Source organism: Eschscholzia californica, unplaced genomic scaffold, assembly GCF_041429995.1.
Source record: "Eschscholzia californica isolate CP2 unplaced genomic scaffold, dmEscCali1.0.p SCAF_3, whole genome shotgun sequence".
Lineage (NCBI taxonomy): Eukaryota > Viridiplantae > Streptophyta > Magnoliopsida > Ranunculales > Papaveraceae > Eschscholzia > Eschscholzia californica.
Window position 1 is genome coordinate 42,423,592 of NW_028238420.1, and position 25,991 is coordinate 42,449,582.

The 25,991-nt window shown below is 36.9% G+C and overlaps 2 protein-coding genes across 3 annotated transcripts; both read left to right on the top strand.

Moving 5' to 3' along the window:
• Window positions 1-11,489: 11,489 nt before the first annotated feature.
• LOC147550484 (uncharacterized) lies at window positions 11,490-12,465 on the top strand. The gene has a single exon (XM_086671596.1). The coding sequence runs from the start codon at window positions 11,589-11,591 to the stop codon at window positions 12,243-12,245; it is 657 nt and encodes a 218-aa protein (XP_086527722.1). The 5' UTR covers window positions 11,490-11,588; the 3' UTR covers window positions 12,246-12,465.
• A 2,302-nt stretch (window positions 12,466-14,767) lies between these two features.
• On the top strand, window positions 14,768-20,220 carry LOC147550485 (topless-related protein 1-like). Of its 2 annotated transcripts, none has more exons than XM_086670109.1 (14): window positions 14,768-16,319; window positions 16,531-16,618; window positions 16,726-16,908; window positions 16,999-17,112; window positions 17,194-17,340; window positions 17,456-17,549; window positions 17,738-17,821; window positions 18,130-18,231; window positions 18,338-18,496; window positions 18,636-18,764; window positions 18,839-18,937; window positions 19,101-19,283; window positions 19,373-19,533; window positions 19,787-20,220. In XM_086670109.1, exons 3-14 carry the CDS (start codon window positions 16,733-16,735, stop codon window positions 19,932-19,934), a joined length of 1,596 nt encoding a protein of 531 aa, XP_086526235.1. In that variant the 5' UTR covers window positions 14,768-16,319; window positions 16,531-16,618; window positions 16,726-16,732; the 3' UTR covers window positions 19,935-20,220. The 2 variants fall into 2 exon arrangements, with proteins under 2 accessions (XP_086526235.1, XP_086526236.1); XM_086670110.1 differs by having other exon boundaries at window positions 16,263-16,347.
• The last annotated feature ends 5,771 nt before the right edge of the window (window positions 20,221-25,991 follow it).

Consider the following 25,991-nt stretch of genomic DNA (forward strand, 5'->3'; position numbering starts at 1 on the left):
TTTCAAACGAAATCTTTTTTTTCGAAATTTTCGAAATTTTTAAATTTTCGAATTCCAGGCCAAATTTTCAAATTTTTTTGAAAATTTTAAATTCCCGGGCAAATTTTAAATTTTTTTTGAAAATTTTAAATTCCCGCCCAGCAAAAGTGTCTAGTACAGAAAAAATTTCCAGTAAATAAAATAATTTCCTGGTCACAAATTTTTTTTTCGAAGTTTTGAAATTTTCAAACGAAATTTCAAATTCCCGCCCAAATTTTCAAATTTTTTTACGAAATTTCAAATTCCCGCCCAGCAAAAATGTCTAGTACAGAAAAAAATTTTCAGTAAATAAAATAATTTCCCGAAAAAAATTTCGTTTCCCGGAAATTTTTCGGTGGCTGTTCCGTAATTTTGTGAACAGTACATATTCTGATGGACGGGTTGTCAGATTATTTTTCAGAAAAAAAATCGTTTCCCGAGAATTTTCGATGGCAATTTTGTAATTTTCGATGGCATGAACGGTAAATACTTTATTTTCTAAGGGCCCTTTACGTAATTTTGACCCTCAAACTGACACATTGGACCTCCCTTTCATTTTTAGGCAACTTTAGATAAAATTTTCATTTTACCCCCCTTTTTGGACCAATGGCCCAACCCCTCAAACTTTTGAGCCAGGGGTCCAAAAAGTGGGGGGTAAACCCAAAAAAAATCCACTCTTGCCCAAAAATTAGTTGCAGGTCCAAATGTCAGTTTTTTTTTTTTTTTATTCCCCTCTTGCCCTTGGACGGGACATGCTGACGTTTTCCTGAAAAAAAAATGTCTGGTAAATAAAATAATTTACCAGTACACGAAAAATTCAAAGTTTCAAAATTTTTTGAAAATTTGAAATTTTCAAACGAAATTTCAAATTCCCGCCCAGCAATCCATCTCTTCCCGGTAAATAAAATAATTTTCCGTACACAAAAAAATTTCAATTTTCAATTTTTTTGAAATTTTCAAACGAAATCTTTTTTTTCGAAATTTTCGAAATTTTTAAATTTTCGAATTCCAGGCCAAATTTTCAAATTTTTTTGAAAATTTTAAATTCCCGGGCAAATTTTAAATTTTTTTTGAAAATTTTAAATTCCCGCCCAGCAAAAGTGTCTAGTACAGAAAAAATTTCCAGTAAATAAAATAATTTCCTGGTCACAAATTTTTTTTTCGAAGTTTTGAAATTTTCAAACGAAATTTCAAATTCCCGCCCAAATTTTCAAATTTTTTTACGAAATTTCAAATTCCCGCCCAGCAAAAATGTCTAGTACAGAAAAAAATTTTCAGTAAATAAAATAATTTCCCGAAAAAAATTTCGTTTCCCGGAAATTTTTCGGTGGCTGTTCCGTAATTTTGTGAACAGTACATATTCTGATGGACGGGTTGTCAGATTATTTTTCAGAAAAAAAATCGTTTCCCGAGAATTTTCGATGGCAATTTTGTAATTTTCGATGGCATGAACGGTAAATACTTTATTTTCTAAGGGCCCTTTACGTAATTTTGACCCCCAAACTGACACATTGGACCTCCCTTTCATTTTTAGGCAACTTTAGATGAAATTTTCATTTTACCCCCCTTTTTGGACCAATGGCCCAACCCCTCAAAAACTACCTCATATTAATCAACCTACTTGAAAACCTCTAGTCTAATTTTATAGTGAAACTAACCCTATAAACTAACCCTAGCCTCTAATTTGTTAGTGATAAATTGATAAATTCATGTCTTCATCCTACTCATAGGTTTTTGAAAATAATCTAAACAATACATGACTTCAGTTTATTCTAATCCCTTGAATAAGACTATAAATGCACATATCATGAACTTGATTAATTGTACCCAACTAGTTTAGAAATAACTCAATGCTTGTTCTTTTTAATATTAAGTAGATTAACAATGTAGGACTTAATTTTTTGAATATGAATTTTTTAAGCCACTTCCAAATTGTGTATCAATTATTGGCTCAAAGCTTATTAAGTACTAATATATCTAATTTATACATATCATTTACGTTTGGTTTAACGGCTGTCTTCTACATGGCTAGGTTATGTGATTTTAAATCAATCTTTTGCTACGTTGCGAAATCCTTATTTGGGAATAATCAAATTTAACTCTTAATATAATGATGCAAAATAGATTCTTGTCTCGTTTAAATGGTTTTCTTCGTCTATTATCTTATAATTTGTGGGCTATCATTTCATTATGAAATGGAATAGAAAGTGAAAGGAGAAAAAAAAAAATGAGAACACACTCCAAGATGACATGAAAAACTATCTTTCCAACTCATCTGTTTGTAGGATGACTAGTATAAAACTCATTTTGTGGTCTATAAGTTTAAAATAGTTCTCAAAACACTATAAAACACTCTCTTTAAACTTATAAAATATATTCTCTCTTTATAAATCTTCTCTTTTCTTTCATCACTATATGTATTTTTATAATTGAATAGTAAGCAAAATTCTATACTTTCTAAAGTTCTTTCAGAAATAAAACTCCTCAATTCAAAAGATGTAACGATTATTACCAACAGTTAATACCAACTCAATTTCTATTAAATGATTCTAAAAGAGAAACTCCATTGAAACTCTTTCGCTTTCAGATTTTATACAATTTGCAGACAATTTAGTGGTGATTTTAGTCAGCATTTAATCAATAGTGAAAAGAAAACATTGACTTCAAGGTCTTATGCAATCCTGCTTTCCAGTTGCAAAGCATCGCAAAACAATTGCAAATTATTGCAATCCTGTTCCAAAGCATTTGTAAATGGTTTCTAACCAATTAGATCAAGGGAGGGGGATCGAATCACATGTATCTAAAGTAATGATTATTTTTAATTAATGTGAGACATTAGATTGAATGATAAATTAATATGCATTAGGGAGGTGGTTTAACAATATAAGTGTAGGGAATATAGGATCCATTCTTTTGTATTAGTTCTCAGGAACAGACACGACATGATTCCCTTATTTCCAACACCTCTCTTTTTATTTTTAAATAAATAAGTTGTCTCCACCTTCTTCACCCACTAGACACTGACCATAAACTAAGGTTTGGGTGTAAGCTTCAACTACCCTTGTTATTTTTAATGTAAAGAAAAGAAAAAACAATATGGGTCATTATAGGGCAAATGGGCTTTAAATGATTGAGTTAATTCTTATATGGCCCCCTATTTTGTGACCAGCTTCCTTTATGGCCCCATTTTTTTCGTAAATTCAAATATGGCCCCCTATTTTCAAGTAAATGTCATTACTACCCTTCTTAATTCCAAATTTAAAACATTTAAAAAAAGTTATTTCCACCTCACCCCTCTCTCTCTCTCCACCTCATCTCTCTCTACAACTCACCCCTCTCTCTCTTTCCAACTCACCTCTCTCTCTCTCTCCAACTCACCCCTCTCTCTCTCCAACTCACCTTCATCTTCTCCGATTGAAGTCGCCGGCCGGAGATTTTTCCGGCCGGCGACTTCCCAAAAAAAAAAAAAATTTTCTTCGATCGGTTTTCATTGAAGAAGATCATACATAGGATGATTATGATCAGAGAAGAAGAAGAAGAATCAGTAAAAAGTTTTATTAGATGAAGAGATGTCAGAAACATATTTCCGATCGAAGTACCACCGTCGGTGTTTGTGCTTCTTGTCTTCATGATCGTCTTTTCGTTCTAATCGCTGAACAATCAAAATTAAGATCACAATTGATTCTTTCCGAACAAGATCGTCGGAATTCTGATCCAATTCCACCTCCATTAATCTTTCCTCGTTCTGTTTCTCCTTATATTTGTCATCGGAACGACGATTCTTCCCGGCATCTTCATCGTCAATTAAGTGATCATAGATTCTTCAGTACTCCTCAAGTAGTTCCTACCTTCTCATCCTCATCCGCCGTTGAAACCTCGACCACAACAATTAAGAAGAAGAAAAAAAGTAAGTTCAATCTTCTAGCAAATTTGTTCCGTTTTACAACTAGATTGAAAAAACGAGATAATCATCAAACTCCAGATCCTTCATTTTCATCAATTTCTAGGGCAAATTTAACTGCATCTACTTCAAATTCATCTCCGATTTCATCCACCTGGTTCTCATCCTTCAACCATGGAAATCAGAAACACAATAAGCAATCACAATTACAATCTTCATCGAATTCAACTCATCATCAACATAATCGGCGTTCATGCCGAGCTAGAGATCGAGGAATGCCTCCAAGCTTGATAGCATCGTTGAGGAGCTTTTTAGCAGCAATTCGAAGCTCATTCATATCAGACTGAATCGATTCGACGACGATTGCCTGATTGGTTTTCATTGCCAAGTAATTTGCCGGCCTCACCATTTTTTTATTTGATTCTTCTAAGTAAGAGTGAGAGAGAGAGAGAGAGAGATCTGTATAGAGTATACACAGACGGAGGAGGAGAATTGATGAGGAGTATTTTGGAGAAAAAACACAGACAAGAATTATTAGAGAGAGAGAGAGATTGACAACCCAAAGAAAACACGCCGGATTTTTAGAGAGAGAGAGACATGAGAGAAAAAAAAAATTGGGAAGTCGCCGGTCGGATTCAATCGGAGAAGATGAAGGTGAGTTGGAGAGAGAGAGGGGTGAGTTGGAGAGAGAGAGAGAGAGGTGAGTTGGAAAGAGAGGTGATGTGGAGAGAGAGAGAGAGTTGACATGGAGAGAGATGTGTGGTGGAGAGGAAATGAGGTGGAATTATAATTTTATTTTTATTTTTAATTTTGAAAAAAGATTTAAAGGAAGGGTAGTTAGGACAATTACATCAAAAAAGGGGGCCATATTTGAATTTACGAAAAAAAAGGAGCCATAAAGGAAGCTGGTCACAAAGTAGGGGGCCATATAGGAATTAACTCTAAATGATTCTATAAATCTTTTAAAATGTTCATTTGTAAATATTTAGTTTTTTCTGGAAGTCATAAGACGTATTTCAGTTTTCATGTTAGTCAATCATGCCTTAAACTAACGAAACGGTGAACAATTATATTAATGGTACACTATCCCCAAGTAATACATCTATATTCATATCACAGAAGAAAAAAAAACAACGGTTAAAATAATGAATAAGTCAAATTCTTATATTAAACCGATTGTAATGTTGGACCCAACTCATCTTGTTCATATACAAAAGTCATATCGAAGTATCAAACTATATTACTAATAACAAAAATTTATGTTTCATTATGCTTTTGAAATACCGTTGAACTCTTAAGAGATGTATCATAAAGTCAACTTTGAAATTGAGATATTTACAAGTGAAATCTACCTTAGTTAAGTGGTAATCTATGTACTTTTTTTTTTTTGAATTTGTCAACGGGTTTAAAGGGTCCGACCCCGAACAAAAAAACAACTAAGAATAAGAAAGTAACAAAAGAATCGTAAGGAAAAACATCACCAACAAAAAACCAAAGTATACCGCATTCTAATTATACCCTTTTATCATCTCTCACTATTTGCTGCAACTCGGGAGGAAGATCATGCGCCGTATATTCTGACATTCCCTCATATGTCCTCAGTTTCGACAGATAGTCCGCCGCCTGGTTTATTTCTCGAAACACATGCTTGATTGAACAAGTCTCAAACTGATTCCATATAATCCTAATCTCATTTACTAAGCGTGTAACTTGCCAAGGCGGCTGCTTAGTATTGTTAGTAAGAATGTCCACTGTAATTTGGGAATCAGTGGCAATTCCCACTCTTCTTAGTCCATAGTTGATTGCTAAATGGAGACCCAAACACACTCCCTGTAACTCATGCTTCAGTACTGAGACTCGGTGTGTCCTAGTTGTTGTCGCCACAAGTACCTCTCCTTCCGAATTCCGAATAATTGCTCTATGTACTTCTTTTGTATGTAGAGGGAAGATCAAAGGTTTAATTCTTACCAAATACTAAGTGATTTAAGTTAAAGTTAATGTGAGAATATCTAACCATGCCTGGCTCATGGACTACCCTTCTTCTCTTGTCACTCACCTTGCTGGTATTGGTTCGGACCACATCCCTATCCTTCTGACTACCTCTGTTAATGCTAACCTCGGCAAACGCCCGTTCAAATTCATCCGTACCTGGATGTCCCATCCGGGGTGCGGTAATTTCATCAAAGAGCACTGGCCCCCCACGCTTCACTCCATTCAACCCAAGCTCAACACCTTAGCTATTAACCTGGCCAGGTGGAATAAGGAGGTGTTTGGTAATCTTGATACCAAAATTCGTCTCCTTACAGAGGACATCCAACAGGCTACCAACAGTCAGGAGCTCCACGATTTGAATCTTCAGCTGGAAGAAGCGTACGCTCAACTCGAGAGCCTGTGGAAGGAGAAGTCCAGAAATGACAACATCAAGTTGGGGGACCAAAATACCAAGTACTTTCATGCCAAAGCTATTAACCGTAATCGTAAGAACCGTATCACCGCTATCAAAGATCCTCATGGTAACTGGATTCAAGAGGACCTGGAAATTGCTAATATCTTTTCCACGAATCTCCGTGGTATCTCCACCTCCTCGGACCCGATCGTCTCCCAAGAATTACTGGACCTTTTCCCTTCTCAAATTTCTGACCTTGCCAATCTTGGTCTTATCAAGGTCCCCTCGGAACAGGAAATCAGGGCTTCGGTTAAATCTCTTAAAGCTGATTCGGCTCCCGGGCCGGATGGCTTCCCGCCCCTCTTCTATCAGGCTAACTGGGACACGGTGAATAAGGATATCATCAATCTTGTCTCGCACTTCTTTTCTCAGAATACCCTCCCGGAACAAGTCAACCACACGCATATCTGTCTCATCCCCAAAACCAAAACCCCTCAGACCACTTCGGACTACCGACCAATCAGCCTAATGAATTCCACCTACAAAATCATTACCAAAATCATGGCCGATCGTCTCAAACTTGTCCTCCCGGAAATCATTTCTCCATTTCAAGCTGCCTACGTTCCCGGGAGGCAGATCACGGATAATGTTATCATCAGCCAGGAAATTGTTCACTCCTTCAAAGTCATTAAGGGATCGAAAAGCTACTTCGCGCTTAAGCTAGATATGTCTAAAGCTTTTGATCGTATCGAGTGGAGTTTCCTAGAGGAAATTATGCGTCGTATGGGTTTTCACTCTACGTGGATAAGCTTAGTGCATACTTGCATCTCGACCTCTACCATGGCTGTTCTGATTAACGGGCGTCCGGGTCCCTCCTTCAATGTCAGCCGGGGGATTCGGCAAGGCGATCCTCTTTCCCCCTTCCTTTTTGCCCTTGCCATGGAAGGTCTTAGCCGCCTTCTGGAGACAGATAGAGCTTCGGAACCGTTTCAAGGCTTCCCCATCCCCAAAACCAACTTCAACATCAAGCACCTTCTTTTTGCGGATGACTGCATTATTTTCGGTCGAAACTCTCTCGTGAACATTAATTCTCTGAAGCATATTCTGGATACCTTCTGTTCGGCCTCTGGGCAAATGATCAACTTCACCAAGTCTACCATCTTCTTCTCGAAAAATACCCATCCCAAATTCAAACGTCTAATCATTCGTAACTTTAAAGTTCATCAGTCCTCTAATATGGACAAATATCTTGGCACTCACTTGTTTATAGGGGCTAACAAAAGAAAGCTTTTCTCGTCCCTCACCACTCAAATTCAACTCAAACTTTCCAAGTGGCAAGCTTCTCTGCTCTCTCCTGCTGGCCGCTCTATTGTTATCCAAACAATAGCAGCGGCTGTTCCCCGATACCAGATGCAATGCTTTGCTCTCCCAAAGAGCACAAGCGACCGCATTGAAGTTCTTCAGAGAACTTTCTGGTGGGGAAAATCTAAGGCTATTCATACCATTAATTGGTCGGCCATATGCCTTCCAAAGAAGTTGGGGGGTCTTGGATTTCGTTCTCCGATTCTCGACAACCATGCATTTCTCAGTAAGTTAGTTTGGCGCCTGCTAAAGGATCAGGGCTCCCCTTGGGCGAACATTATTAAAGCTAAGTACTTCACCAAGGACCAGAAGCCTCAAAAGGCGAAGAATCACCACTCGTGGCTCTGGAAATCACTCTCGAAGCACGTGGATAAGGTAACCAACTTAATGTTTTGGGATGTTAACAAAGGAACTAATATCAACATATGGTCTGACTACTGGATTCCTAATCACCCCCGCCTATCAGTAATATTAATCATAGTCCCCTTACTAAGGTATCCCAACTACTTACTAATAACCATTGGAATACTAATATATTAACCCAATGCTTTACCACTGATATATGTCTTTCAATTTTGAGTATAAACCTGCAGGAACATCTAGATGACACGGCACGATGGACGCTTACCAAATCAGGTAAATTTACTATTAAATCCATGTACTATCACTTACGCACTGAACATCATAACTATGAGACAAAGGATTGGAACTTTATTTGGTATCTTTCTATCCAACCGAGAATCAAACTATTCCTCTGGAAATGTTGTACAAACAGTTTGCCGGTTCGAGGTAAAATTGGGCAGTTTATTGGCCAACAATTTGAATGCGGGTACTGCGGTGCTTATGAATCGTTAACTCATGCTCTTTTACACTGTGATATGGCTTCAGCTGTATGGCTCCATTTTTGTATACTTCCCGACCACATTACTAACATAGCTGACTGGATTGTTTCGTGGAAAAATATTGATGAGCAGATTAGTGGTCTTTTTGCTAATATTCTTTGGCAGATTTGGAAAGCTCGCTGTGATAAATGCTTCTCTCATGTGACCATTCACCCGATGCTAGTGATTGACCGAGTAAAGAGCTCCCCGAACCTCTGCAAGAATCAGTCGCCCTCCTTGTCGAAGGCAAGAAACATCCTCTGGTCCCCCCCCAACATCCGTTCGTCAAAATCAACGTTGATGCCTCTTTTCTGGAAGGACCTATTATGGCGGGAATCGGATGTATCATGTACGATCACCAGGCCAACTTCCTAGCAGCGTCAGCTAGTAATTTTAGAGGTCAAAATGCTGAAGAGTGTGAATGTTGGGCGCTCGTATACGCCCTCCAGCGGGCGGCAACACAAAAAATCGAGTATCTTCATATCGAGAGTGACAACTTAAACATCGTGCAAACACTAAATGGAGCAAAGGCGGACCTTTGTTGGCAAGCTGCTAAATACATAGAAAGAATCCGCGATCTCGATGGAAAATTCTCCAAAGTCCTATACACTCACATCAACAGGGAAGGAAATGAGAAAGCGGACATCTTAGCAAAATGGAGTCGCATGCACCCGGGTACCTGGTTATGGCGAACTCTGTCGGACCTTCCAGATTCCCTTCGAGAGGCTCTGTCTTAAGTTTCTGTTGCTTTTCTCTTTGTTTTGCTATTCTCAACAAAAAAAAAAAAAAAAAAAAGTTAATGTGAGAATATTTGACACAAAAAGAACTTTGTGGATATTCCTGTTCCTTTTTAATAAAGCAAGGTTGTTAAAATGGAGAATTATTCTAGTGGTTTTGTCTATCACCTAAACTAAACAAAAGATTCCATAGATCTATTGCTTTAAAAGAATGTTAAAATAATATCATTATGTGTGGGAAGTTTTTTTTTTTTTTTTGTTGAAGGGGATGTGGGAAGTTGATCTACTATAGTTATGTTTATTAATTTGTGATATGATTCTGCCCCCACCACCACCATGTTTAAATACCAGAAGATGGGGAGGATGAATTTGGTTGGCTCACCCATTGATTATTGCCTAGTTCCATGTTCATGAGTCATAACTTTGACAATCTCTGACACACAAAGAATCCGAAATTTGAAAAACTACGCTGAGTAATAAAATAGAAAGGTTATGATTCCTAGTTTTTGTCCAAGTAACTAATCTAAACAAAAATCAAATATGCACGACTTATTTATATTTCGCTGCAAGAATTGTAATAGACTAGTATTACACTATAATTTTCTCGTGGACCTAGTACGAAAAATTGAGTATTAAAGTGTGATAGATATTGAATTGTTCAAAGATTTGTTGAAAAGAGAATAACTATACTAGACTAGTCAAATAAAAAAAAGGACTCAATGCACCAAAATCAAATGGTGCAAGTAATGAAAGAATATGTGGCAAGTGAATGAGACATGAAATGCCCCTTACCAATTAAGGTTCAAAGTATAGGCATTTAGGTCGGCATATAAGACGTATTAAAATCTAATAAAAATATCTTCTTTACTTTATTGGGTATTTGGGCGGAGGTTAATAACCACATAACTACTAGAATATAAGTTTTGGAAGTCTTTCATTATCAAAATAACAAAGGTGACAGATATTTCGTAGAGAAGAAGATATCAAGTCATCAAGTGGGAATGGAGGACCCATGTCTAAAGATATTTAGTGTTCTTTTTCTTCTTCATTTGTTTTAATCATCAACAAAGAAAACTTTCAAGATTTGCCACTAACAAACATTTTATGGTTAGTACCCATAAGATCTATAGAAACCAAAAGATATATTGAGTTGCTTATTTGTTAATGACCCTAGAGTCATGGTTTATAAGAAGTTGTGTTGAAACAGAAATAGTACTACATGTATGATCACATTTGTCATGTCAATGCACCCTGTCCGACATATGCCCGTGTTATTGAGCTCGGGAGTCACCAGCAAGTAACTTGATCTACTGCAGGACAATGATGTGAACGCGTCTAGGTTAAACCAAAACCTTATTGTTTATTATGTTTTTATCTATTTAGCAAACGTACAAAGTCTCATTAACATAAGTGATTGATAACGGGTGGGTAAGATACTAAGATGTAGTCAAATTATAATTATGTAACGAAAGGGTGGTCCTGACCACAAAAAATCGCCTTTGCGGTTGGGTTAGGATAGAGAGCAATAGAGATATGGAGAAAAAAGAGTAGTGAGTCGGAAAGAGTTAGGAGGGAGCGAATGATTGGAATATCAGAGTGGTCAGAACCACATGACACATTTGTGTACGCCCTCAATACCTTAAATTGTCAACCGTCACTGCAAAGTAATTTCAAAAAATAATCGATTAGATTTGCTCATCAAAATCCACCTTATGTTCAAGTTATTTTTCTTTTAGATTTTGAGATATTTAGGGTGACCGACTACTTGAGTCTTGAGCTACTATAGTATTACTATATAGATATTTAGGTATTTTTTTTTGATGAAATAGATATTTAGGGTGTCCGACTTACTTGAGTCTTGAGCAAAGAGGTGGTGAACTACTAGTGTACTACTACCCCTCCATGTGCAAAGACAGGTTAAGAAAATATTCTAGTAAATAAACATTCAGAATAAGGGTATAATCGTCAAAATAATTCTCAATTGTGGCAGTTTGTAAAATATCAAAACAAACATTATTCGGTCGATTCAGAGTCTCAGACCAATACGTGGCGGATTTCCACAAACCCCCAAAAATCAGCTGTTTTAACCAGCCCATAGCTTTGAAGCCGTTGGATTCCAAGCCCTAACCCACACACTAACCCTAACAACAATTACTTCCGCTCTTTAAATAGAGGCTCTGAACCAAGCAAAGTTTGCCAAATTACAGAGCCGACAACACTTCTCTCTTTCTCTCTCTAAAATCCCCCCACCCCTCTCTCTCTCTCTCTAAAACTTCCCCTCTCTCCCGGAAAGTGAACAAACAATGGCGTCATCAAGAACTAGATCTAATAGCTTTCAGAGATCAATATCTCCTTCAGGAAGGTATTGTGGTTCATCGAATTCATTCGCTAGGAATTCGAATTTTTCATCAGGTTTCGCTTCATCGCGTTCGAGTTTTTCATCAGGTTTTGCTTCTTCTAGTTCAAGTTTTTCATCTCCATCTACTAGTTTCTTTACAAGATCAACTTCTCCGACTCGTGTTAATATGTACGGATCTACTCCGTCATCACCGTCAGTTAGGTTTTCAATTGATCGTCCTATTTCACCAAGCCGATCTATTACTGCTTCTACTCGTGATCAAGTTGTGAAAACAAATAGTAATCGATTATCTGCTCCTAAAACTCAAAAAAGAACTTGTATGTGTTCACCTACTACTCATCCTGGATCGTTTAGATGTAGTCTTCATAAGAATTTCAACAACAATCATCATTATTCTGGTTCGTTTTCATCAAATGGATTGAATGCTAGGAGATCGGCGATGACAAATTCACTTGTTCGTATTGGTACGGTTGAAGGAGATTTGATGAAGAGAGCTTTGGCTGCTTTGATTAGACCTTCTTCACATCAACAGAAAAGAAGAGCAGCGTTTCAACCTAGACCTAGTAGGCTTTCAATCATGACAAAAGCTGATGATTTATGATTCCAAATTTAGGTTTCCGGCGAAAAGATTCATCAGGTTAGGGATTTCATCAGCAGTTCGCTGATCGTCGAAGTGATAGATCGCTGAAGACACGAACGGATTCTTGTTTCCGTCAGTCCGAGTCAAATCCATTTTAGAATCTTCATCTTTTATCTTTGTATATACATATTTTGCCGCCATTAATGGCTATTAAAGGAGTAATTAGATTTAGAACATCAAATTTCATTCTTGTTTATGGACATAGAACAAAATATTAGTAATGAATCTAAAATCAATCTCTGAAAAACCCTAAAATTGAGTTTCAATCTTCAAAAGTACGTTTATTCCGCTGTTTATTTGCCACGAGTGAATATTCGTTCGGGTCTATACGTATATATTCGCGGTATATACGTATTATTGATTTGTCGTATCGTATCCGTATAACTGGGTTCCCTCGTTTTGAGGTACGTTACGATTTTTATTTGTTCTATTCCCGTTATTTGTTTGTATCTGTTTTTTAACACTTCTCGTTGTTATTTCAGGTATTTTTGGTGATTTGACAGAAAGGCAAATCAGAAAGGAAATAAACGGTGGAATAAGTACATATATTTCTATGACACATCACAGATTGCAACAAATAAGAACAATTATGGAAAAGGATAAAAGAAATATAGATTAATCATGCCCTTAGGGTAAATAAAATGAAATAAGTGAAATTAGTAATAAACATGACTACATGAGACAAATAGACAAGTTAAAAATATACAAGTACTTGCTGGTGGAATATAAAGGAGTACCCACCTAAAGAATATGGAAGAAAAGTGTTTTGAGTTATATAGATTCTAGGACTAGTCCGTTCGGTTTCAAACTGAATTAAACAAACTAGAGTTCGATTTCAAGATCGATTTTCAGACTGAATTAGACAAACAAAAACTCTAAACAAACCGCCCAAAGGAACCGCATATCAAACCGTCCCCTGTTTCTCTCTCCTCACGTGACTCTCAGGGTTAAACAAATTAGAGTTCGGGTTTCAGACGGAGTTAGAAAATTAGAGTCAAACAATTTCAGATGGAATTAGACAAATTAGAGTTTGGTAGCGAGACCAAGTTAGACAAATTAGAGTCACACAAAAAGAGATTAGTAGGGGATGTCAAGTTTTTTTTTTTAAGAGGGATGTCAAGTTGTGTGAAGAAAAGAAAAAGAAAACCATCACAATATTTAAGGTGGAATGCATATAAAGATAGTACAATGTTAGTGTCAAGTAGGGACAAAATTGGCCTAAAGATGAGATGGACAGGCACTAGGGACATCTTTACTAGGGACCCAAATGGTGGACAAGATGGTGGTGGTTACTGTGAACGTGATTCACTTCATAAACGACCTTATCTACTTATCTCTTCATACGTATGGGCCAATTTCTTTGTCCTTAGGGCTATTGAATTGTCCCTGTTTGTATACTCTGTGACCGCATTGGATGAAGTTACCCAACTAATGTAGGTTTCCAACCCGATATATACGTCACCACTCAACTAAAATGAGAGCAACTGCACTTGGACTTTACTTAACATCTTCAATGCAACATTCAAATTGAAAAACTCAAAGTACCACTTAAAAGTTTTTTGAGTTTTTTGTGAAAAACTCTCTCCAATGCAACACTCAATTCGGTACATCATTTAATGTTGAGATATCTCAAGAAGAAACTCAATATTTGAGATTTCTTTTGAGGATCTCAATTTGCTAGTCAATATTAAAAGCAAATTTAACCATTTAGGAAATGACACCTAAGTTATTTTTAAGTTTTTAGAGTATTGCATTGGAGATATCTTTCGAGTTGAGGATCTCATTGACATCTAGGAAAGAGAAACTCAATTGAGCCTTAACAAATAGGACAATTTGATTTTTTTTTAAGTTTTCCATCGGAGATGCTCTTAATCTATGAACTCTTACTCTTATTTGTCATTCTATCATACTTCCTTTTGGCTTGTATTCCGAAAGAAAAATCCAACTCCTTGATTGATCTCACGGTAGACATATTGTATATGAATGGGACAGGACTAAACCTCCGTCCATGGCCTCTTGATGTCCTCTCAGATGTGTATTAGTCTCCGGCACTGGCTGTGTTGTGCCTCAAACGATTGAGTTTTGGCAACCGAGGACGGTTTTAAAGCAAGAATGAAATAGCACTAGATGGGATTGGTTTGCAATTCTAAAATATGTTAATGGTCCCAAGAAGCTTTAACGGTTCCAGACCTACTTGGATAGGGATTTGAATTTCTCCAACAAAAAAACAAAGATCTATTATTTTCAAAGATGACAGTGAGGAGGGAAGTGACTACTTTGGTGGGCTCAAAATGTGTAAATAAATTGAAACAAACATTTGCAATTGGAAGATAATGAGTTAGATTGTAAGAGTATGGGGTCTATTGGACCACCTTTAGTTTGAATTTGAAATAACAATGAAAAAGTGCATGACTGCATGATAATGGGTATCACGTAAAAGTGGTTGTCTTGGAATAAATATCGAGCTAATGTTTCATTCCGCTGTGTTCTCAAGGCAGACTAGTTGCCAATGGAGCTGCGGTAAATACTAGAACAAGACATGATAGACATAAGACATGGTCTCGAGGCGTACCAAGAAGAGTTAGACTGTGCTAAATGTCTTGGAAGTCGTGGGGGTGTGGTATGTCGTAGGGTTTTGTGTCTGTCTATCTTTGTTTTTGTGGATTTGCCTTCTAGGTATTTTGGTTTTGGGGCTGGCTTGGGAGCGGACGACAAGCTGCTATTCTTAAGCATTGTCGAGTGATCAGAGATACTATGTTGTAATAGATTTTTGTTTCTTGGGTTCAGGCTCCCTAAAGCCTGCTGATCTTTACCAAAAAAAAAAAAATAGTTGCAAAAATTTTTTGGGTTGCAAGAACGGGGGATGCTCTTGTACAAGCCTCAATTGAGGCACGATGCTCTCAAGCAGAGAAATTTTATAGGCTCATGTCTTTTTGCAATTTTTTTTTTTTTTTTGTTGAGTAATGTCTTTTTGCAATTTCCCATAGCATTGTTGAAGAGCCCACACAAAATTTTTGAAAGGAAAAACGCCACTAAAGAATTTCAAACCCTCCATCTTCCAAACAATATGCACAGATCTTAACCATTGTAGCTGCTGATGTGTGCTTTTACATTGTTTCGTACTTACAGTAATTTTCAGCAGGATGAGACTCCTATGTGGTGGGGAGCCTAGCGCGCATACAACCTATACCCACCGAATGGCTCTAAACAGGAAAATTGTCACCAATTACAAAATGAAAAACGTTTTGTTTTAAGTTTGTGGTCATCCAACTCCCCAATTAGCAATGAGTGGAGATGACCTATACATTATATTCTTGGTTGCTAGTTACCCCTTCTTCCATGTGGGACTATTCTCACACTTTTTCTCTCTTCTTCCACCTCCGCCTAAATCACCACCCCCACCACTACCAACCACCATTACCAACCACCATTACTACCGTCGACCCAAGCTCTCTCCACTTCCATTTCCCTGTCTACTCACTCACTCAATCCACTTCTCAACGAAGGGTACCCCTTCATTTCGAAATTTAGACGAAGAAACCCTTCGCTTGAAAATCCCACCAAAGAATTTTTCTTACCCGTGCAGATCTTAAACGAAGGAGATCACCAGCGAAAATAAGCACAAGGCGATCGGTGTGTGCAAATAAAACTTGCCTTGGTCTTAGTAAATTGACCAATCATCGGCAATGTGTGAGAATAACAAAAACCGTGAGTGTGTGTAAAATTTCCTTACCAATGTCACGGGCCTTTAGTGGTTGGAACGAACAGTTGGAAAATTTAGAGGCATCCCTAGATTAAAACTTCCCACTACTGACAGTTATGGGTAACAAGTAACGATAAAAAGTCGTTATTAATCGATAGGCAAACTTACTTATTACAATGAATAACCAAGCGAGCTTATATACTACCTACTTATCTACCTATAAATTCGCGCGCCACTTTTATTTCTTCATCCTTCACTTCCTCAGTTTCAATTTCAAAGAGGAAAAACAAAAGAAGTCCAGACCTTCATTTAGGGTTTTTGATCGAGAAAAGGTATTTCTGTCCATCTTTTACTGAATAGGTTAGTTTTATGATTCTCTAATTCCAATTAATCTTTCATTCTAACTAAACATTAGTAAATCTTACCAAAACAATTCCACATTTGCAAATGGATTATCATGTTTTGAAGTTAATTTGTATGCCCTAATTCTAGGGTTTTATTACTCTTATTTCACTGAAGATCATTTGAATTCATCTCGTGTAGATTGAATGTTGTTAGATTGGTCAAGAAGGTTTAAGAACTCCTCGTTCTGATTCTTGGATAGGGGAAATTACAGGAATTCTATTCTAGAGTAATTGATTAACAACTTTACTAGTTTTGATTTCTTTGGTTTTCTTGTTTTTGATGTTTGCTTTCTAGATAATTTCTTGTTCTTTTCTTCTTGTCCTATTTGATCAGGCTAGAAATGGAATCTAGCATTTTATCTAGCGTGGAGTATTTCCAAGAACAAGTGCTTAAAGGAAATTGGGATATAGCTGAAGAATACCTTTCAGATTTAATCAGTAAAGAAGACGGGGACCCTCGTTTGATCGATATATTCTTCGAAATTAAGAAACAGAAATATCTTGAAGCATTGGATGAGTAAGATTATTGTTTTTGAATTAGTATGGTTCTTGAAACTTTGTTTTAATTGTCATTTGAACATTGACATGTTTTACCCTTTCTTGATAGGAATAATGTTACCGAAGCTAAAGAAATTCTAACAAAGGAGCTGAAGACTTACGATATAATTAATGTAAAGGAGTACGAAGATTTGTCTCAACTCTTGAAAATGCCGAACTTCAGGTAAATAAATAAATCCCCATACTTCTATCTCTTTTAGTGGGTGATGATGGTAGTTTTAACTAGGTATGGCTATCTATGTAGGCAACATGAATTTTTTGGCAAGTATGAAACTGCGAAATCTGCAAGGGCAAACGTGGTGGATGCATTTAAGCGCTTAATCGACGAAAACCCTCTTTTCCAACAAAAGATACATCTTCCTATTCTCAAGGGCTCGTCTTCACTATCGAGGTACAGGTTATTATTTCTTTTATGCTTAATTATCTTCTCGTCGTGTTGAAATTGGTCATGTTGTATAAAACTCCATAATGAAATGGTTTGGTTTTTGCTGCTTTCAATCACCTAGAACTCCATTGGGCATTGAGTCTCATGACGATCAACCATCTTTGTCTGATAATTTTTCCAAATCGCTTTTACTGGAGAGTGGGGTTATTGAAGAGGTACTGCTCTAACTGGATACACCTTGCAGTATGTTTCTGTTCTTTGGCTCATTACCAGTAATCATCTCTTAGTTCTATGCCAAACAGAGGTTTTGTTTATTGTAGAACAAGTGCTTCTTTAAATATTAAAGAAACCTATATATCTTATTTTAATCATAAGACACTTAAAGTTTTTTTTTCATCTGTAGTCTAGCGAGATCCCGAGTCCAGTTGAAGTGTATGAACTGTATCACTGTAAATCCGTGATGCTCTCTATCTTTAAACCTGGGAAGGTAAACAGTCTTAGCTCGCTCATCTGTTTTTGTTTCCGTTCTTCGGTACATTCATCTAACATTGAAGTCTTTTCCTCGACGATAATTTATTTTATGGTGTTTTCGTACATAATTTATTTTATAATATATATGTATGTATGTTTTGTTCATCTACTTGCCTACTTTTTGGGCTATTAACAAATAAATATAGTGCTAGGTAACTACTATCAGTCTGGTTGCGATATCTAGTTCTCGTCTCACTGCTATAGATATCAATCCAAACAACTAAAATGGTTACCTCATTTTGTTTATTTGATGAGTTCTCGCAGGTGCGAAGGTTGATTTATACTCATGAAGGTACTTCCATCATAGGAATGGGGTCAGATCCCTACCGACTTTGGGCATGGAAACCGAATGACTGTAATGGAAAGGTAAAATGGTAACAGAGGAACATTGTGACCCCCTTCCATTAATTTGTTTTTTCATCAATGTCGGAAAATGAGTCGGTGATTTTCTTGTAAAATGGTTTGTTGGCAGGGGACAGTCATTGTTATAGACCATAATCCAGACTTCTATGTTTCACATGGACATGATGAGTTTGGAGAAGGTGTTTGGTGCCTTGCTTTGACCGACGAAGGTCTTGTTATTTCATCACATGGCGGGAACATTGCTTTATTCTGTCAGCAATCGAATTCGGTCAGTCAAACAAGAAAATAGAAAATGTTGCATATCTGATATGTTGCATATAGATTTGGGACTGTAGTTTTTTGCTGTGGTTTTTAGGTAATGATGCATATCTGATATGTTGTTTCTGAATTGTATTTGGGAATCATAGATACAGTGGAAGCTCAGGTCTCCACCACCTGTTGCAACATGTATCATTTTGTACCCGAGAGACAAAAACATAATCATCATAGGAATGGAGGATTCAACAATCAAGATATATAGTTATGGTGATTATAAGGTAATTGAGATAAACACCATTTCCTATCTATACAGCTTGATCTCTAATGTTGTTGAACTTTCTTCTTAATACAGAACATAATGACTCTTGAATGCCATGGCTCAAAGAAAATAACTGGCCTGGCCTTTTCTCAAGTACTCGACGTACTAGTTTCAGCAGATGAAAATGCTCAGGTAATAATCCCTTCATCTTTCCAAAAGTATTTAGTGCTTCCAAATTTTCAATACAGATTATAGTAGTTGATACTTTGATTTGTCAAATAAATGAGTTTATGTTGTAAAAATACGAGTTTTGATAAGTTACAGCTGCTGATTCGGTTTATGTCACATTATGTAGCTTTGTGTGTGGAAATGGAATACCTGGGAAAAGCAACGAAGCACATTCTTGGAAATGGGAGACCAAACAAAACCTTTAGCAGATACAGGCGTGCAATTTAAGCGTGATGAGATTCACTTCCTTGTGGTTCATCGAACTCAACTTGCTGTATACAAAACCACTAATCTAGAGTGTGTAAACAAGGTATTATGTTCCAGCAGTTTTAGAAAATTAGTTGGAGGAGAAATGATATGCATTTTTTTCTTAAACACTTTGGTTGTTTTGTTCTACAGTGGAGTTCACTTTCTGAGCCTATTACTGATGCGACATTATCGTGTGATAGCATATTCGTGTGTTCTACCTTTGAGGATGCTGCCATATATATTTTTAGAGCTGAGAACCTTCAACTACTATGTCGGATCGATCCATCTGCTTATCTTCCACGAGATCTGAGGTATGAAGTTATTGAAGAAACAATGCCTATGTACAAAATATCTGATAAACATATACGCCAAAGAATATTTTCCTATATAAAATGAACTTGTTATTTGAATTTAATAAATGCCACGAGCTGCCAGACTGTCCTGCCGAAGCCCGCACAAGCTATTTAAAATGCAGGCTGGACCTGGAGAACCTATTTGCGTTGCCAAGGTTGGCCTGGCTGGTGTGCGTGCTGAGTCTAATTCTTTATTTCTTGTATGATGCAGCTCAAAGACATACCCGCTTGCAGTTGCTGCTCATCCATCGAAGACAAACGAGATTGTGTTGGGACTGAATGATGGTAGTGCAGTCATTCTAGAGCTTCCTGAACCTCCAAAACAATGGGGCGTAGTAGACATTACCAACTCTTCATAATGAGTAGGCAATCGAAAGCGTTGGGATTTTGATGAATCAGTAAACTGCTATCAAACCAACATTTGTTCTTGGTCAGCTCATTCTTTCTCTTCATATTCTTGGTGATTGAATGCAGATATTAGTATAAAGTATAGAAACTAAAGAAAGCACACGTGAGATAATTACACCTGCAGAGAGAGTGTGAGTGTGTGTGTGTGTGTAAAATGTTGCTGTAATGTTCACTGGGTTATAATGTTCCTCTGTGTTTACTGGGTTATATGAAGTAAAAAGATAGACTTGTCAGAAGTATATGTTTAGTGACCACTGTCTCCATTATTTCATATGTCCTTCACATTTGGTACAAGAATAGTTCTAGTAATCCTAACACACAAGTTCTTTATTTTAGCAATGTTAGCAAGATTAGGTTTGAGATTTTTGGTCTGAATGTTATTATAAGTCTTAGGCTGCTTATAGTCTTTTGCCCAACTGCTACTTTCCCCACAGACAAAACAATTAGGCCGCGGTTTTGGAGAATAAAGAAAAATCTCCGGGGCATAAAGATTTAGTCAATTAAGATTGACCAAGAAGACATATTTATTCTTTAACCCAATAATATATCTGATTGTTTTTTAACCATTAATCTTTATCTTCTTCGTCACATCACCTTCACCTATGGGTGAAAAACAACCAGATATATTTTTGGGTTAAAGAAGAAGATAAAGATTAATGGTTAAAAAACAACCAGATATATTTTTGGGTTAAAGAATAAATATGTCTTCTTAGTCAATCTTAATTAACTAAGTCTTTATGCCTAGAGATTTTTTTTTATTCCCCAAAGCCGCGGCCAACAATTTAACAAGGTCCTTTTTTGAATTTAGTAATTCCCCCTTTCATTTTAAAAGACTTGCCTTTTTCAGCTGGTTAGGAGGTTTAATAAACTTTTTCTTTTTCACAAATATAACCATAAAATATATTCTTAAATTTTGAGGTGAAACGTTTTTGGTAAGTTGTTCCATATAACACAAATATTAACGTAGGATAAAGTGCTATAAGATGAAACCAATATTACCATCACTAGTATAGGCTATATTCTCAAAAAAATTCAGGGGAAACATTTTTAGTAAGTTGTTCCATGGGATATATTCTTAAATATTGGGATAACAAAACGTTTTTGACAAGTTCCATAGAATAACACAGACATTACCCAATATAAATACTCCCAAAAGCTGAAATTGTAACCATGTCTTAGCTATCGAAGAAGAAGAAGATCTGATTAACTCCTACTTGTTTGGTCAAAACAAGGTTCATTTTTTTAAAATGATTCTGCAATTCAGTATAAACAAACCCCTGATTAACATATTTGTATCCATCAACCTTTGCGAATTGATTATCGTGAATTAATCATGTTAATTTATTAAAATGGATTGTTTATGATTAATAATACTAATTGGATCATCTTTGATCTTTCCCTATATATAGATAAAATAAAGAAGATGGAAGGTAAGAGTGGAGAAGTAGTATCAGAGCCAGAATCATCATCATCGTTCGAGGTGTATTTCAGAAGTGCATTAGAACTATCACATGGTTATGGAAGCTGCCATGGCTTCATTAGTAGAAAAGATTTCTTCTTTTTCTATGAAGCTACCAACTTTCCAACTACTATTGTTTCTAAGGTACTAACTTGTAGTAATACCAATAACATCTTTCTTATTCATATTATCACTATATGGTAGAATAAGATGAATGTATACTAATTATATTTCATATGGTTATGCAGCTATGGTCGATCGTTAATCGGAATAATAATAATAATAAGATAGGACGTCAAGAGTTCTACCAATCACTTCAACTTACAACTTTGCTGCAAAAAGAGCATGAAATTCTCATAGCTTATTTGGAAAACGTATATCCCGATTTAATAAATTTTGACAAGGATGTGTTACCTAAGCTTGATTTAGCTAATGTACCACCACCACATATTGCTAAGTTGAAGAAATGGTGGTCAAGTTCCGACCCCAATGTAGTTACTCCAACATGCTCGCCGCCCATGAGTAAAGACGCTCTATGTAACCTACCAGGTCGTTGGCTTCAGGTAACCCCAGATGAGTTTAAAGTGCATGATGGCAGGCCTGGCTCCAAACCGTTGCTCGGAACCCGCATTATCATACATGAACCAGAAATTGGGGCGACAATCGACAAACTTAGATTTAGGCTTCCAGGTTTTGATAGGAATCGACCTTGGTTGCATTGGGACGATCTGCCAGAGTATGCTAAACAACAAGTTTCCAAAGAACTACCACTACCACCACCACGGCAACGACAACGACCAACAGCAGTGTCGCTGTCACATCCAGTAGAACAAGTTTGAATAGGTGCTGTCTGCTTTGACTTTTGATGCAGGAAATGGATGGCATGAAGAAATATTTACTACTTGAGAGAGAAGGATATTCTCTTAAGATTAAGTTTACTAGCACTACTAGCTAGCTGTAACTAAAAAAACTTACTAAGGGTTGTTCACCCTATAAACAAGATTTTGATATTTTTTGTTTTTTTTTGTTGAAAGATATAAATAAAATTAAGCTAAGCATCCATTACAATATAATTTAGCTAGAAAGTAAGGAACATGCTTCCACTTCATCTCACGGTTCTGTCGCCTAGCCCATTTGGCGATAAGATCAGCCTGGGAGTTTTGGGATCTCTTCGTATGATGGAATATGATACATTCAAGCTTTGAGGTCAACTTTCTTATGCCTTGTACATGAATTTTGGATTGCCATGTAATAGCTTGTCGATGATCTTGTATATGCTTGATGATGCTTTGGTTGTCGCTTTCGACGATGACTCTTTGATATTTGCGATCAATTGCCCATTTGATAGCATTGAGAATGGCGATTGCTTCACTTTCTTCACTATTTCTTGCCCTGGAAACATAAGCTGCCGCTTCTATGAATTGAGACTTCGAGTCATGGACTACTAGTCCAGTTCCTATAGAGGTATTGATTGAAGTAAAGGAGGCATCTACATTTATCTTCAGAAATGAGTCGTTCGGGGGATTCCATTTTTCAACTTTCTGCTTATTAGGAATGGAGATCTCTATTCGTTTCTCTGGGTAACTGTTGATCGTATTAATGATTTCTCTAGTGTCAGCCTTCACATTCTTGAAACAGCTGTCACATCTAGATTTCCAGATGATCCACAGAATAGTAGCGAAGTGAGATTTGTTTTTATTATTACATCTATGTTGATCATTACTCCACGAGAAAATCCAATCTTTGATAGATTTAACGTTATCAACAATGATGTTAAAGTGGAACCAAATATTTCTAGCAATAGGGCAGTGAAGGAGTGCATGCTCTAAGGATTCAATGCAAGGGCATAAGTGGCAGTTTAAGTTATTTCCTATATATTTACCTATACGGTTTTTAACAGGTAAAGCGTTTTGACAAATTTTCCACAGGAAAAGCTGAACCCGCGGGAGGACCGGGAGTTTCCAAATAAAGTTCCAATTTAACTGTTCAGGGTTAGGGGCTATATTGGCCCTTCTCATGTGATTGTATAAGGATTTAACTGTGAACTGTCCAGACTCCGTCAGAGTCCATCTGATTTCGTCTTTTCCTTCATTATAAATAGGAATAGCTTTTATTAAGTTTCTCGTGTTTTCATCGAAATTTTCTTCGAGTATATGGACATTCCACTCATGGTTAGTGATAAGCTGTGCAACCCACTTTAGATTGGAATCATAGTGGTTAGGGATGGGACTCTCCATAGAAGGGATCCAATTATCCTGCCAGATGTTTATATTTTCTCCGTTGTGAACCTCCCAAATGCTAAAGGTGTTAATAGTATCAAATGTTTTGCAAATGTTTTTCCATATCCAAGAATGATGTTGTTTGTAGGCTCCTGGATTGTCTGTGTTGGGATAGTATTTAGCCTTTAGCATTCTAACCCAAGCTGCCTGTGGGTTTGACTTGATTCTCCACGCCAGTTTGCTCAGCATGGCAGTATTATCTATATCTGGAAGATGAATACCCAGGCCTCCCAGGTCTCTCGGGAGACAGATAGATTTCCAAGCTTTAGTGCAGATTCCTTTAGACTTACCCCACCAGAACGACTTCTGTAAAGTCGAGATGCGCTTGCTTACTCCTTTCGGGATGGCAAAGCATTACATCTGGTATCGGGGTACGGCCGCTGCGATAGCCGAAATGACCACCGTTCGACCAGCTTGAGATAGGAACGCATTGTTCCAATTAGACAGTTTTCTATTGATCTTTTCTACTAATTCATTGAACACTTTGGTTTTCTGAGGTCCTATGAATAGTTGAGCACCCAAATACTTCTCCGATGTCGACGCGTATTTAACTTTAAGAGATTTCATGATCATTCGTTTGAATTTCGGGTGAGAATTCTTTGAGTAGAAAATATTGGATTTAGAGTAGTTAATCATTTGTCCCGATGCCGACCCGAAAGTATTGAGAATATTTTTAAGGTTGACAACATTTTCTAGAGAGTTACGACCAAAAATGATACAGTCATCTGCGAAAAGCAGATGATTGATCTCACAAGGTGGAGGTTGTTTTTTTTTATGAGAAATTTAAACTACTGCTAATTAGTCTTCCTAATGCCACTTTCAGTTTTAATATATTTTCTTCTCCACTTTCAGGACAAATAAGTGGAGAAGAAAGAGATGAAGTGAAGGATTAACAAAATAAGAGAAAAAAAGAACTAGATATAAAAAAAACCGCAATTTAGGCTTAATGGGATCAGCTGGTCACAAATTGGAAGCCAAAAGACTTAACTTCCCATTGCCCATATTAGGCTTTAGTCCATATTAGGTAATAATAAAGCCTTGGTCCAATGGATTTTTACAACTACAGTTATGAAAGGTAATGGTTTTGGGGCACCAAAATAATCACTTGAGCATTTAACATTTCTGCTTCAGGACAGTCATCGGCAAAATATCGTCGTCAGACTGTTTCTGTCAAAAATACTTCTTTTCTCTTCTCTCCTTTCACCACCACCACCACCAGTCCACCTCCATTTCCCTCTCTCTCTCTTTCTCTTTCTTCTTCTCTGTCTCTAATTCTGTTTCGATAAAAGAGAGGATTTTCCTTTACCGAAACACCTGAAATGATTCCAATGAAAGATAAGGGCTCAAGGCCCTCGGGTATTCAAAAGTTTACATCCTCCAAGGACGCCGCCTTAAGAAATGTAGCCAAACGGGTAGAACTGTTTTAGATCTCATTTAAAATTGCATCCAATATAATGACTAATGCTGATAGGGGGACTCTCTAGTGCACTCGTCTTAATAGGACAAGAGGTATCTTGGTTTTTTCCAAGTCTTTGACAGACAGTAAAAAGACTAAAATACCCCTTGTCTTATTAACCACCTCAGCCATGGAGTATACTAGAGGGTCCCCGTCATTTTTTCAGAAAGACACAACAGGTCGATTCAGGCCTTGTGGAACTGGCTCCACTTAACGTCTTCTCTAAGAGACGCACAACCACACAACGTGGTTCACTACAGTAGTCCAGTCCTTCCAAATTTACGGGGCCACCTCTTATTTTTTTCTCTCTAGACGGCATTATTTTCTCTTTCTACACTTGCAATGTAGTTTCTTGGACTTCCTCTTTTTCCTTCTTTCTTCTTGCTCTTCTTACAAAAATGTTGAACGTTACACTTGGAAGAGGAAACTGTTATCACTTATTTTCTCCCACAACATTCGCCAAACTAATATATCTAACACTTTGTTATTGAAAATTACACACTCGACTGCATCTATTCACTCTCAAACCTCATACAAAAGGTAGCAAAAGTCTTTGTCCATACATATTAATTTGGTTAGCCACGTATAGGTAACAATTTGCACAAACTCCACAAAAGTGCTTCTTTTTAATTATTCCTATCTATTAACTTTTCCTTCAAAAAGCTTCTTCCAAAATTATTTAGTTGACATTTATGGCCGCCAATGAGGGAAAATAAGAATATTCTTCGGAGAGAAAAAATTTACATGGAAAATATGAAATTCGGAATGTTTTTGGAGAAACAAAATTTAAGGGAAATTTAAATATTTCTTCTTC